This window comes from Netta rufina, assembly GCF_964035555.1.
Source record: "Netta rufina genome assembly, chromosome: 7".
Taxonomy (NCBI): Eukaryota; Metazoa; Chordata; class Aves; order Anseriformes; family Anatidae; genus Netta; species Netta rufina.
Genome location: NC_140130.1, coordinates 2,582,039 through 2,597,166, shown reverse-complemented (window position 1 = coordinate 2,597,166; position 15,128 = coordinate 2,582,039). Strand labels below are relative to the sequence as shown.

The 15,128-nt window shown below is 45.0% G+C and overlaps 1 protein-coding gene across 2 annotated transcripts in view; it reads right to left on the bottom strand.

The window, feature by feature from the left end:
* The window catches only part of ARID5B (AT-rich interaction domain 5B), a gene marked incomplete at both ends in the record, with an annotated part of 105,986 nt that overhangs the window by 80,910 nt on the left and 9,948 nt on the right, over positions 1 to 15,128 (bottom strand). For both annotated transcript variants that reach the window (XM_084290518.1, XM_084290517.1), the window contains one exon: positions 13,930 to 14,155. In XM_084290518.1, coding sequence (XP_084146644.1) covers positions 13,930 to 14,155 — 226 coding nt within the window. The remainder of the gene's footprint in view (positions 1 to 13,929; positions 14,156 to 15,128) is intronic.

Sequence of the window (15,128 nt, the reverse complement as noted above, 5' to 3'; positions counted from 1 at the left end):
ACTCTCAGGCATGAAATTACATCTGAAACAGACACAATAATCTCTCTATATCTTAGTCATAAGTTTAATCTATACTAAAATAACATTTTCTTTGTCTATATTGAAGTCTGTTTTAGGATTCGGTGATCTTTTCTCCTTTTCCCAGTTGAAGTTCAGGGAATTATTCAACTTTCACCTTACAGTCAATTCAGAATTTTCTTCTTGCCTGCAATTTATACATTCATTGTTGGTTTCTAGGTCACGGGTAGCACAATGACCTCGCAAGCGAGAAACCAGTTTCAGGACCTACTTCAAACTTTCACTTTCTGGGAGCGGAACAGGCTGGCAGCCTTAGAAAACCAGCCCGCAGCCACTTAAAGCAATCTGACTTTCCTGAGCTGGCAACCCGATCGTTCGCATGGATCCTCAGGTCAACTAGCTGTGAAGAAGAAAACTGATGGGATTTGTACGTAGCTTCAATAAAACGAAGGTGGGGTTGGTTGGTTGTTCAGTGACCCGTGACGTTTTACTCTAGCCTAGTCATTCTCGCCAGGACACAACCGATGCACAAATTCCTGCAGCGCCCAGGAAGATGAGAACAAGGCAAAGAGTAGGTCTTTGTCACCCCGTGACCACTGCGCTCACGATGACCAGCTCGATGAACTGCGGGGTGCACTGATGCCAGACTGAAGTGAGATGGGGATCTCTGAGGCAGGCAAAGCATTTTGTTGCTGGCCCCCATGCTGCCTTCTGCTCCAGCAGCGGGACCAGCCTGGGGACACTACAGCCCCTCTGCAATTCAAGCCTGAAATAGGAGAGAGCTTTGAAACCCAGAAAGGGACGGTGTCAGTGTGAAACCTGCAGAACTCACCACTAGTAGGGGAAGGGCAAATAACCCTTCTTGACTCACTCAAGCCAGAGTGTGGCACGGCCGGGACCTCGCTGTGCCTGCCAAGCCACACCTTTCCACTTGATAGGACAGAGCAGCTTTATCTCTGCCCGCTAAACGATTGCAAAAACACTCTCCTGGGCTCGCCACCCGACCTGGCAGCAAGTCCACAGAGGGGTGTCGCAGGGCAGCTGCCCCTCCTCGCTGCCCTGAGGAGTCCGTGCCTGCCGAAGGATGGTAGGTGAACCGACCCTTTTAAAAGAAAAGCCTGAAGCTATCCTGAAAACAGACGTTGAGTGAAGTTTCAGCACCACCAAGTTTTTCCAACAAGCTGTACGGATGGGTACGGGTACAGGTACAGGTAGCTGAAGCTCTTCTCTTCCAGCCAGCGTGCCCTGTGAGCTGGGTTGAGCTCGAAGCTCTCCTTACACTACCTGTGACACTCAGCACGTCGTGGGCCCAAGGACTTTTGTTTCCTGCGAGCTTGTGCTCCAGCTGGAAATACAATGACCATAAAAAGCGCAAGTGACAAAACCACTGTAAAAACAAGAGCAAACTAAACCACAGCTTATTTTGCTTATTTTCCAAACGTTCGACTTGCCCAACCAAACCTCTGCAAAACCTTTGTTACCTTCCCAACTAGAAATAACTGCTGCCCAAGAAATGTTTCACGATTTTAAGCAGGAAATTTGCCGTCTACCCAGCAATATATGAATGACGCTTTCAGACAAACGTGCTCGAAGTGCTTTCAGAGCCTGGACAATATAATTTCTAAGCACTATTGTCACAATCTTCTTCTTTGAATAATAAAATTAATTGCATTGTTTTCCTAAAAAGTAGAAAGTGAATTGCTTATTTAAGAACAACAGCCATACGCTAAGCAGTCTGACATTCTTGGGGAAAAAAGAAAATTTCATTTGTGCAGCAGAAGACAATGGTTAGTCATTAGCTTGATTAGAAATCATTACAGACCCTTCTGGCAACTGCTGTTCTGCTTCACCGTTCGCGAGGGTCTCTTATTTTAGAGGCAACGCTCAACAGGTATTCTCCAGGTGAAAGCTACGTGAACCATTTGCTGCTGGTGGGCTGGCTCTGTCTGCAAGGTGTCAAGGGGAGAAAGGAGTCTGCCAGAGAAGAGCAGCCTTTCTTCATCCCTGCCCATCACAAAGCTGCTCCCTGTGCTTCCCCAAGCCCACAGAGGCAGCAAAGAGGTGCTGTGCTGTCCAAACACCCCGCACGACTGGCCAGAAACGGGGGAACAGCTTTTCAAACTAATTTATGTGGATTTGCCCATTTGTCCGAGCACTTAAAAGTCTCTCAGCGAGGCAGAGAAACTAGCGCTAGAGTTTCTGCTGCAGAGGGTGAAAAATGTGCCTATTCCATTTGTGCAAATACGCTGGGCCCATGTTATCAAACACACAAATTCCTGTCCACACTCTCTCCTTCCCTCCTGCGCACCCTGCCATCAAAATAGCAGGGACAAAATTGGCCTCATTTCCTGTAAATTTCATTTAGACCCAAATGTTCTTAAGTATGTTGTCAGGGTATATATTTTAAGGCTGTTATGCTCCCGTCTGATCTCCTAGCCTATGCTTTTAAGATATTAAATAGGCTTTGCCCAATAAATCACATGTTTTGTGCCTTGGAATCGCGTGGTATCTGCCATCACCGAAGGCAAAATCCTGCACCATTCACATCCGCTACGTGCAAGTCGGAGGGCCCAGGTCTAAAAATGTGAGGTGAAAAATGAGCTCCCGACCTCCCCTGCAGGGAAAGGCTCCCAGCCACCCGTGCCCCCACGGCAAGGCAGAGGGGTGCCCACGGGGTGCAGAGCTGGAGCTCCTGGAGGGGCACAGCACCTCTCACATGTCCCAGCCCAGCCTGAAAACTAAGAAAAACGGGACTGACCCCTCTAAAACTTCATGAGATGGCTGTCCCAGGGGCTCTTTTCCTGTTGAGGAGTGTAGTAACTCGGTAGGAAACTCAAGGCATCCCTCCTTCTCTCACAAACACTGAGGAGGGCTCGCACTGTTCTGCCACGCACGGTGCTCACAGGCTTGCCACCGAGCCTCGCAGCAGCAAGCCTCAACCCAAAATTTAGCCCTGAATATTGACAAGACATGCTCCCTCACATCCTCCCTACCTGAGCTGATGGCAGGGCTCCAGCGGCACAGCACTGCCCGAGGGAGCGAGCCCCCGGCCCCGCCAAGCTGAGCCTCCCCCTGCGCAGGCTATGGGGCTGAGCTTTGCTGTTTTACAATAAACAGCACAAAGACAACAAACAAAACACACTCAAGAAACACGGCGGGCAAGGCGCCAGTGTTTTAAGGAACGTTCCCTTTGGAAATGAAGCCTTTTTTAGCCAAACCACTATGATTTTGTTTTAGTGACTCACACGAATGGATTCTGGATTAAGGTTTAAAAATGGGATATTTTCTCTTCTGCCTCTAGGTTCACCTCAAGACATGTGAATGAAAAAATAGCAGCAAGAATATTAGGTTGGACTTACATTCACCAGCAGGCACTAAATAGGGATCTACTAAATTTGTAAAGCTTAGCTGAAGTTTCAAATATGTAATTCTGAAAATACAATTCCTCCTAAAGTCGGGCTGGGCAAGGACCATAAAATTATAAAAAGATACTTTGTCCCTATGGACTGCGAGAAGCTAATCATTAGCCACTCATTTACAGTGTGTTTACCTGCTTATCACATTATTTTAATATGTTTCCTTTGTAGCAGCCTACCCCTCATTTCTACTATATGGGTAAAAAATAAAATAATCCAAAAAAAAAGAAAAAAAAAGGATCTGCCTCCAGGCAAAATGTTTTTAAAGACAAAGACATTTGCAGGATGAAAACCGAGCACACAAACAAACAAAGTGTACAGAAATTTGTGTTCGACTACTGTTGGGCAGCTGGAACGGCAGTCGCTTTCTTTGCAACAATTTTCTTCCAGTTTTTGATACAAATGACAGTGAAATGCGTACCCAGCAGCAAATTGAGAGAACTAAATTTAAAATGCACTCTCAGACCACTCTTTCATTATTATATTTTTTAAAACTTTTTTTTTTTTTTTCCAGGGTGAGAGGGGAAGGGAGAGCTTGTACCGACGTTTTGAAGTACTGTAAGTTCTTTTGCCTTTTAACAGAAATATGTAAACAAGGTGTATGGCTGTAGGGTAATGTTCTAGTCACAAAGCATTCAAGAGCCAGAGTGGAGCTATTTAAAGAATGGAGTATTCAATTCCTGGGGCCAGATGCTAGTATAAATATGAAACTATGTTCACACTGCAGATTAAATTATTTTTAGTTTCTGCATTTGAACTGCCAAAATTATTTGGTTGTGTTTTGTGTTTTTTTATATTATGCCACAGAACTTATGGGGCCACGTTTGTAAGTTTCTGAGCACAGGATTAACAACAGAGGCATAAAAGGACTTTTTCAGCTATTTTCTCTGTGCAACAGAACTAGGAGCTTATACTGACATACAAGTAAGGGTCATTCAGGGAGTAAGAAAAATAAAAACAAAGATGGAGCTAAAACATTTGAGATTCTTGAAATAGATTTTTATAGCACCTTATCATTTAATTTTCATCCCACAAAGCTTTTAATCTGGAGATACTCGGTGTGAAAGGAAAGTGGAAACTGTGGTTTTAAAATAATTGAAGAGCAAAACATGCACTAAGATGGCATTACACACAGTCTGCTGGGCTTGCCAAGAGAGCTCACACAGACACGGCTAATAATATCATGTCAAAGTCATCAGTAATTAACTAAAAAACAAATAATCAATAATCCCATGACCCTGCCACAGCACCAACATGCATGAATCCAGACAATGACATAAACTGGGGGAGATCGAAGCAAATGCAGGCTCTGAGACTAGCTGGGTGAGGGCCCGTGGCTGCCACACGCCGCAGCCTTCCAGTCACCCACGAAGCTGACCAGGACCCCCTCTTGCTGTTGACCCCTTCACTGTTGTTTTTTTTGGTCCTGTAATTATCTTTTCTCTTGGCTTCATCAGCTGGCAAGGGTAGAAAGTCCAGGACGTATCTCAAGGTGCTGATCCACCTCTTACTGTCAGGGGGATTTGTCCACCAGGACACAGAAAGTGACACAAGAAGGACTGGATGGAGGGATGGCGATGAAGCCAGAGCCCCTTCCCACTGCCACAAATACCACGAATACCCTGGGAAAGCACCTCGAAGGTCCAGACATAAAGCCAGGAGCGTCAGTCTGCGAGAAGGATGAGCAGAGGCTGCAGCGTGGTCAGTCAGGAGACCTCCTGCAGCACTGAGGAATGTGGACTTACTGCGTAGACTTGCTCTGCACCGGGCTGAACACGCATATTTTGCCGATGACTTACGAGAAGGATGAGGCCAGAAACACAGCACAGCTGGCTGGGGGAAGACGTCCTGCTGCAGCCCGCCTAATATCGGGACGTGTGAGCCGACACTAAGGACCTGCGGAGGCTCTGCCACCGCCCCGATGCAGGAAGGCAGGGGACACCAGGCTCAATTACAAACAGGTGACACGGGACGTGCTGAAAGCTGAACATGCTCTTGAATATCGCGCCAGGTTCAGGCCCCGGTTCCTAATTAACTGTGCTTATCAGGCAGGGATCTAGTATCACAACAGCAAAGCCTCCTTTCGGCAGACAGGCTGACAATCCCAACCTGCCCTGGGTATCTGCAGCCTGCTTTCAAAATGCATCAGCCTGCACTCAAGAAACCTGGGACCAGAACATCTGGGCCTCGGTTGTTTTGTTTCTTCAGTAATAAAATGTGAAAAAATGATGCAGCTGTGGACAAAACGTTCAGAAACACACCAGCTACCTCGTCATACTTTACCTGTTTTCCTCTCGCAGGAGCAGAGCAGGACATGAGGGAACCTGGAGCAGGCCAAGAGGGAACGTTTCCCTCTTTTTTTTTTTTTTTTTTCCCAATTGTATTTCCAATTTGTTATAGGATCCTTGAATTGTACAACACATGGGGATCTATTCCACTCCTGACACACATGCCTAACTCCCCCCGGCACTAACGGGAATGGCGAACATGTTGCGAGAGGAGAATTGCCCCCTAAAACTGCAGGAGTGTGAACGAGGTTGTAAATATATCTCGAGGTTCTGGTAACATTAGAAACCAGCCTAGCATCTTTCTCATGGTTTATTATGATATCACCAAATCCCCTCCACGTATTTATAGCCTTGTAATTCACAATTATTCTGGGTCCATAAATGTTTTTGGCATCTGAATGTAGAACTGATACTATTATTTCACATATTATGGTACTGTCCGTGAATGCTAAATTTATTCCAGCAGAGACTCCTGGAGTTCATTCATCAGATATTTTATGCTACTGTTCTTTTAATGATTCATTTATCCTTAGTAATATTTGTATTCTGAAGTGTGGCGTCTCCAGCCGACAGCACAATGCTCTGCTGAATTATCTTTTTCTTTCACAGCATAACAAAGTAGAGCACAGTCAAATTGAAGATGGCCTTTAGTACACTGTCAGAACAATACTGCTTACCAAGCATATCCAGACACATTTCTCAAACCACATGTAATGCTCTGGCTGCCAACATGCTCATAAAGTCATTAACCAGCATCTTAAAATGAGGGTGTGATACATATATTTAAATGTTTAGGAAAATCAAATGTGTGCTCTGCTAGAAGCTTATTTTGAATTTCAGCGTCTACATCTATCAATTATGCAGCACTGTGCAGATGTAAAAATTCACCTTGATTTTTCACAACCTGCTAAAATATCCTCCTGCTAAAATAATACACATTATCTATCACTAGCAGCAGCTTCTTTACGGTGTTAAGTATTTGTCCTTCACAATGTAACAGAGCAAGAGAGACCCAAGCTCGAGCTTTACAGCGCTAAGGATTCATTTTTACAAGCAAATTATTATTAGCAATAAAATTAAGGAGGAACTTATTTTACATGGTAGAGATTTCACTAAATGAAGTAAATAAAGGTGGTGCCACAGCACTCTCCTGTACGGAACCCATCCAGTCACAACTCAAGCTGTTACATTTTTTTAATATTCATTTCTCTGCCACCCCCAAACTGCACTGCCATTCAAACACCTACTAGGCTGGGTGCTCAGTAGGGCAGCACACAGCACCGGGCAGGTTCAAGGCAGTTTAGGATTTTGTGAAAAGAGGAGAATGGGGAGAAAAAGCAAGATTCACGCAGCACTCCCAGGCAAAGGCGACCGCAAGGGCTGTGGCAGCGCAGAATTACAGCCCAGGAAACGACCAGGCAGGAAAAAGAGGACGTCCTCGGGGCCCACCCAGCCGTGCCGCAGTTATTTGGGTGCTCGGCTGGCCATCTCCACGCTCAGCCGGGCTGGGCTGGATGTGTGGGCAGGATACAACGCAGGGAAAAGGTGCTGGGGGTCTGTGGGGGACCTGCAGCTCTGAGCAGCAGCCGTGGCACACGAAGGACAACGCCGATCACCTCCGTCGTGGCGCTGGGCAAGGCACGCTCAGGGACGCAAAACAAGTCCCAACCTGGGTCCCCTGGGATCCAGAAACAATATGGGCAGGGACGGAAATGAGAGGGAAGGCTGGGGAGGAAAACAGCACCCTCTAAAATCAAAAGTGGAAAAAGAAAAAAAAAAAAAAGAAAAAGAAAAAAAAAAAAGCAGACATTGAGATAAAGTCAGATTTGAAGCACAGCAGCGCTGCAGCAGGAGGCACACGTTTTCAGTTACTGAACAAAACCTCATGGTCAGTAAGAATTAAATGTAAGATCCAACAGTGACTAGAAGGGAAAAAATCCTGGAGAGCAGACACATGTGGGTTATTACACAGCCTGGCAAGGTCAATCTCGGTGCTAAAAACAGACAAAAATAAAGAAAGCCGTCAAACATTTTTAAAGGGACACTGTCCCACGCTGGCCGCTCTTGCACGCTCGGCGGACGGTCGATGTTTTTTATCTACTTATTTTGCAATTACGCAAAATACCGGAGGCTGCAACAAAACTCCCCTTAATGGTGCAAGCTGCAGAGGAGCGTGGGGCAGCTCCCCCCAGCTTCTCGAGGCGCCACGATTTAACTCTTCCCCCTCTCCTGCCCTGCAGCCCCGATTTCTCCCCTGGTGTTTGGGAGCAGCCCAGGGCCGCAGCTGCAAATGGCAGTGCTCCACGGCACCGACAAAGTGCCCTGTCATACCGAGACAGGGCTGGAAACGCTGACACAGTGCCGAGCGCTATCAGCGCCCTTCTGATAATCGCCTTAGCTTGCTCCTGCCGCAGGAAGCGGGGGGGCAGGGAAAGGCACCGCGATCGAGGGGCTACCCCAAGAGAAGTTCTGTGGGATCCCGGTCGCGTTTCGTGGCAGAACTTGGGCGTTTCGAAGACCCAAATACCCACCTCCTCCATCCCCGGGGGCAGCACCGCCACCCCCTTCTGTAAGAGCTTCACGGCAGGGCAAAGTTTGAAAAGAAATCCCAATTTTATCTCTTTGATAAGGCACGCTTGAAGTTCGAGACGTGTGGTGTTAAAACTCCTTTCAAGAGCCACAAATAGATGAGGCTCAACACAATCCAGTGGTGAGAGAAAAGCTTCCAGAGCCTGTGCTGTGTATTAAAATGTTTTTGTCACCCCCATACGCTTCCTCAGTAATGAAGCAGGCTGTCACCAGAGAAAGGAAGAAATTAACAGCACTTAAATCATCCCAGCTTCGTTTGGGCAAACACGTGGCCTCAGGAAGGTCCAGGGGGCTACAGACAGCCCCTGAGGACCCCGCCAGCCTCCTCTGAGGGGGAGCCCAAAGATGCTGCTGGGTGTAGGGTCACCCCCAGGAGAAAGTAAGGTGTTAGCACAGGATTACCGGGGCTACGCTGCACCTCACAACAGCACCACCCTTCAGCATTCAAAACGCAGCCAGCAACTGAAGCCAACAACCACGAGGTACTTGAAACCAACTGGCTAACAACCCAAAAAATGACCATTTACCTTGCCCTGTTCGTGCGAGGCCAAAGTTGCCTGCCTGCTCAGCACTTCAGGTTATCTCCGATAGCGAACATGTTAACACCGAAGGCAATTAAACCAAAGGATGTAGGAGCAGAGGAAGCCTTCCTGCTCGGCAGAGCAGACCCAGCACTGCCCCGCAGGTGCTCCTGCTCGCTGCAGTGCTGCCGGCACGTGCAGGCACAGGAGAAAGCACCTCAGCCCCTTCCCCAGGGGAGCCGTCCTCCTCTCAGGCTCCTCGGGGCACAACAGACACGCCATGAAATAGCCTCATCTGTGGCAAAAGAGCTCTATCAACGGGGCTGGCTGAAATGAGATAGAGAGGTCACTCTGACCCACGAGACTAAAGACCAACATACAGTGCACAAGGGCAGAGAGGGGAAAATGGGATAATGGGACACTCACGGGAGCTTTATCAAGATCAGAACGGCATTCAGTCAGGGCAACGGGGACAGGAAGGCACAAGGAGGAGGCACAAAGTGCAGGCAGAAGAAGGAAGGGAAGAGAGTTAGAGGCACGGGGCACAAAATACCCAAAGTAGCTGGACTCTGAATGGCTAACAATTAGCTGGTCAGAAAATTACTGCGTCGGGCTAAGGCAGCAGCACATGACAAACAATGAAAAAGGAGAGTCGGCGTCAGTTCAGAAGTCCCCACAAGTGTCTGAAGGCAGCACAGCTGCAGATGATCAGTTTTGATAGCATTACGGTTTGACTACGTTACGAGCTGATAATCTTCATCTGGAGAGGTTGTGCCTGCTGCAACGCCCCTGCCTGTGGAGTCAGCTCAGGGCCTGCTGGGGCCGGGCAGCGGCCCTGCTTTGCTCTGCTCTGCTCTGCTCCTCCTTCCAAACTCGCTGCCACCTGCCCGGCATCACCCCGTTTACACGGACACACAGCCTGGTACTGGGCACCCAGGATCTCCCAGCTGTGCCAGCTGTGAGACTGGTACAGAGCAGGAGCCCAGAGGGTGAGCCAGTCCTGTGGCACAGCCCCTGCCCGGCAAGCTCCACGGTTCAAAAGAGCAAAGTGCAAAAGAGCGAAGCAGAAATAACCACTGGGAAACCAGCTAGGGACTGGGGGAGGGCAACTGCCAAGCCATGGCCCTCAGCTAGAAGTAGCACTAGGTTTTCCTGGATTTCACTGAGAACAAAGATCCTAACTCTACCCCCAGACACAATCAGTATCTGTGGGGAATGAAAGGCAAGACAGGGATAATTCCTAAATTTTCTTCAAGCTCTTCCTTAGTGGATCCAAACTAAGGTGCAGAAACCGCAGCAAAGCCTTCAGCGAGCCCCAAAATTGGCCATCCATCAGTAATGCCACGAGCATGGGAACGTGCTCAGCCTTCTGCCACCTCCCTGAGCCCGGCACGGGGCGCTGGCTCCTCGGCTACACCCAGCCAGCAGCTCAGCACAGCTGAGCCCAAACCTGCAGAGCCTGCGAGCGCTGAATTCAGTCATCCTCCCCTCCGTCTCTTCTCTCAATTTCAGCTCTGACTCCTCTATCTTTTATTTCTTTTTCTAAAGACACATTTAGAGATGAAACCATTCATAACTGCCTATCCACAGACAGTTTGTGGCAGCATAATTGACAATGAGTCTGCTGCAAAAATGAAAATGCTGTTTTAATAACCTTGGCCTAAAATACATTCTGTTGTATGCCTCAAAGGGTTTCAATAAAAAGTCAACCTGTAGAGACATATTTTCTTGGCTTAAACAACAATCCAAAGCATATAAATGTAGTCCAACTATAATGACATATTTATAGGCCAATAAAGCTTACACTGCAGCTTTCATACTTCACTTAAAGGAAGTCTGTAAGAAGCAGTGTTATATAAAATAATTTGAATTTTTGTCGAACTATAGCCCAAGGAATACAAATATGCAACTTTGCCATATTTAACTGATAGTGTTTACATTGCTTAGTTGCTAAAAATTTTGTAAAATGAAATAATTCCTCATTTGGTGACTTCCCACTGGTTTACCAAATATGGGTATACAAGTCCATTTATTACAAAGAAAAATCCCCTAAATAATTCTAAAGACAAAAATAAATAACTAGAGGCCTTAGTAGTGAATGATTTAATCAGACCAATTCTTCTGGAAAAACAGGTTCTCATGTTCATTATGAATAATACATTCCTGAGCAACTCTATTTTTATATGCTGCATTGTTGTTCTTTGTTTTTCTCAACATTTGAAAGAAATATTCGGAAAGCTATGAATAGTCTTAAGATTTAAACTGCTAGCATTCAATATTGACATATCTGTAGAAAGGGAAAGAATGTATAACATAAATACCTCAAAATGCAGAAAGAAATAATTCTTAAAAATAATTTCTCAGGCTGAAATCTTGAAGCTTACCAAAAGAAAAAGGAACAAAAAAAAAAAAAAAAAGAAAGCAAGCCATTGCTAGATCTTTTATTTAATACAGTCCTAAGGAAAAGTTCTGCATAATTTACTAGTGATGAGAACAATGCCATTTTACAGAAAAAGAAAATCTGCAAAAAACAATGAAGGAAAAGAGAAAAAAAAAAAGAGAAAAGGACACGTGCAAAAAAAAAAAATAGACTAGAGAAGAAAGAAAGAAGAAAAGGAGAACAAAAAGACGACAGAACTACATCATTTGAATTAGGGTCAACTTTCAATTCTAGGTGCATAGTTCCTCTGGGTTGTGCATTAACCAGGCCTTATTTTTGTCCAAGCAAACGCCACAGAGCATATGGTACAATGTATAAGCTGCTCATACACCAAGGCCTGGCTTTGCCTGGTTATTGTTTAAAGCTACCCTGCTCCCAACAGTAACAGGTTTAATTAAGTATATTCATACAGCGCCACTCCTGTGGTTCTGTATCAGCCATGTTTTCATTTCATCGGGGTTCCTTCACCCTCCACCACTTCTGGATAGTTTGTGAAAACTGATTTTGTTTCTTCTGTAAAGTTTTTTGAGGGCTTTAGTAGGGATATAATTTCCTATTACCTTCTGCAGCTTGGTACAAAAACACCTAGGAGGAAAAATTTCAAACTCTAATCACTTTTATGGGATTTTTCTGTAATGGAAACATGCAGTTTCATTGGAAAAAAGGGGTCCACGAGATCACCTTGTTTATGTAGGCCTTTTCAACACACGTCTCAGCAACTGCCTCATCTACAGTCAGGGTTACATGTGAACATCACTAGCAGACTCGTGCATGGCCTGACAGACTAACACAAGAAGGGGTTTGTTCCCTTCAAACCTTCTTGCCTGTCAGCTGCAGATCTCCTTGAACCCTTGGTTTTACTCCCACCAACCAGTCATGAAGAAGAAACAGCAATCATAATCAAACATTAGTCAAAACACCCTTTTCTACTAACAAAAACAACAAAAACAAAACACACAACAAAACACCAGGCATAAAGCCAGAGCCACCGACAGAAATTGAGCAACATTGGAATGTGGGTTATCAAAATTATAACATATAGTTTGGATTCCATGAGCATTTTCAGTAAAACCCCTACTTCCAAAGGGCTTAATATGCAACTATAAGCTTTAGGCTTAAAGATAATTTTCTTTGGCTTCTAGGGTGGGTAACAGCAGTTTTATAACTTACCACAAGGGCCTTCTTGTTAGTTAAAAACACAACCAAGAAAACATTAGCACACAAAGTTCTATCTGAAAAGCATTGAGATTCTTTTAACACAAGAAACAAACACAAATAAATGTAGTATGCAAAGAAGATGCCAGGGCAGTATCAGAGAAAATCACTGCATGTAATTCTGAACCAGAAGAAACCACATGCAAAAGCAAAGAAAAAGAGAAAGAATTGCATTAGTCTTTTTTTTTCTTTTTTTTTTTTTTTCCCTGGAGAGGTAATGAAAAGTAAGATCAGCTTTCAATTGTAATTTAATCTTCCAACCTACATCTCTAATGGTGAAATGCAAGATTGACAAAATCGCTTTACCATTTGGTAAGATCAGAAAAACGAGATGCAGAAGATAAATCCTCCAAGACAGATCTTCAGCACAGTGTAAATTGCCTTCAACGCCAACACAGTTGTGCCATTATGAAACCAAACTTGGCCCTGTATCTCCTGCTCACGTAGGTACAAAAGCATTTGTTCACATGCATCAGCCTTAACTTTTATTTTCTTACCTTTCAACCATTTATGCCCTAAATTTGTCTTTAAACTCAGAACGTTTGTTAAAAGTTTGGTTCAACGGAGAACCGTGCCTGGGATAACAGCTACCAGGCAGCCAAGGTCCTAATACCACAAATAGGCATGTTTACCATCTCCCTTGGAGAGGCCACCCACCACAATTTCAGAGATCTGAGTGTCTTAGAGGTGTGAAAGCAGTCACAGAGCTGCAAGTCTGTTTGCAACCATCCAAAGTAGCAGAGCTACCGTATCGCTCCCTAAAAACAGCCAGGAAAAAAAGCGCGTCTGTCGAGTACAAACCACAGCCAGAGAACAGCGAAGCACTTGCAGAAGGCCTAAGCTGTGTAATAACATAGATATTAGAAAAAAAACACACAAGGCTGACAAGAAAACACATGAGCTACAGAGCAGTCTCTGAGGAAATAGTGGACATCTCCCTACTGAATAAAACACAAAGCTGATCATAGAGAGCCAGGACAAACACTAAAAACTGGAAACAATCCTGCACTTCCAAGAAGATGGGATTTAAGAAGTGAAAGGCCTTTGGTCTCTCCTTCCTTCCTTGTGTAGGAAGCCTAGAGGAGATGTGTCATATTTCTTTCGCCATGATGCACAGCTTTGACCTGACCCCAAGGCAAGCCTGTGTTCCCATATTCAGGATTTGAGCCTTAGAACTACCTCGGTGATACCTCTACAGCGTAGACAGGTAGTACAGAGCTGCCCCACATTAATCTTCAAGGAGCCAAGATGCAGGGCAAGCAAGCCTGCAATGAGCTCACCACCAACACCCATCCAGCTCAAGTATCTCATCACCACACCTCTGCCCGAAGCACAGATATACCCTGGGAATCGGCGACGGCTTGGCAGGATTGGGCTCATCCGCCTCCAAAAGACAACTGAACACAAGCCCCTCCTCAGAGGAGAAAGCAAGGGACACTTACCGAGGTCAGCCTTCTCCTTTAGGATGTCTTTGAAGTTCAAGCCACTGTTGAGCGTGGATTGTCTATACCTCATCAAGGCCTCCTTCTGTCCATTCTTCCCCACGTCCATTGGCTTAACCGGCTCAGCCCGGAAACCACACTTCCACTTGGAGAAATCGGACTGGGCCCATTTTGCCAAGTCTTCGAGCTTCACAGTGACTTTCTCTGAAACAGCAATAACTTCGTCCTGCAAGAAACAGTCAGACGAGAATGCAAAATGTCATGCAGGGCTCCACAATGGCTGATAAACCCTTAACGCCACCCCCCAAAAGGCTGTTGGAAAAGCCTGTCTTGTTGTTGGCAGATTAATTTTCCTGTGACACAGAATACCTAATAGTTCATTTATTCCTCCTGCCACCTAAGTGGAAATATTAGTTGTTTACTTGAAGCAACTATACATAATCTAGAGACAATTTCTACGACCAGGGCAATGATCCTAAAAGGCATTTGAAATACAGGTTGCCAAATCACATTCTGTATAACCGAAAGCCTTGAGGGAAAGTTTGTTTTTTAGGTGCAATTAGCTGCAAATGTAAAAATTCATGGCTGGATGACTAATGGTTATAGCTAGTCCTGAAATAAATGGACTAAGTAAATCTCAGATTCTTGGAACTCTGACTCACCAGAAAATTCCTGTGTTTATGGTACATTTTCCCTTGGCTTATACACAAATATTGAATTTAACTTTTGTCCTAAAAATTAAATAAAACTGTGATGTAATCCCAAAAGAAATACTACATAAATGTTATGTGCTTCCCACCAAAAGAAACTTGCACATTCTCATGTTTCTGAAAACCCTTTTCAAGATCAGAAGAGAACTGTAATTTTTTTCCCTTCTTAAACATACATTCTAAGAAAAGCACTTAAATCTAGTTTAGCCTCCAGAACATATACTTGAATTAAACAGCTCTAATTGCTGAATTTTATCCTTCCAGGAAACAATCAACTCCTCTCAGTCATGATGAATAAGCAGAATGTTTTATAGCTGACTGTAGTAAGCAAGGGCTCAAGAAAGCCTCAAAAAATAAACATACAAACATACATAAATATCCAGGAAGATACACTCCAGATTTTTTAGTTAAAATAGCAGAAATAATTTATGTTGTAATGAGAGCTGGCTGCCCACCACACCTTGCACTCTGCACATTTCTAGCACTAAA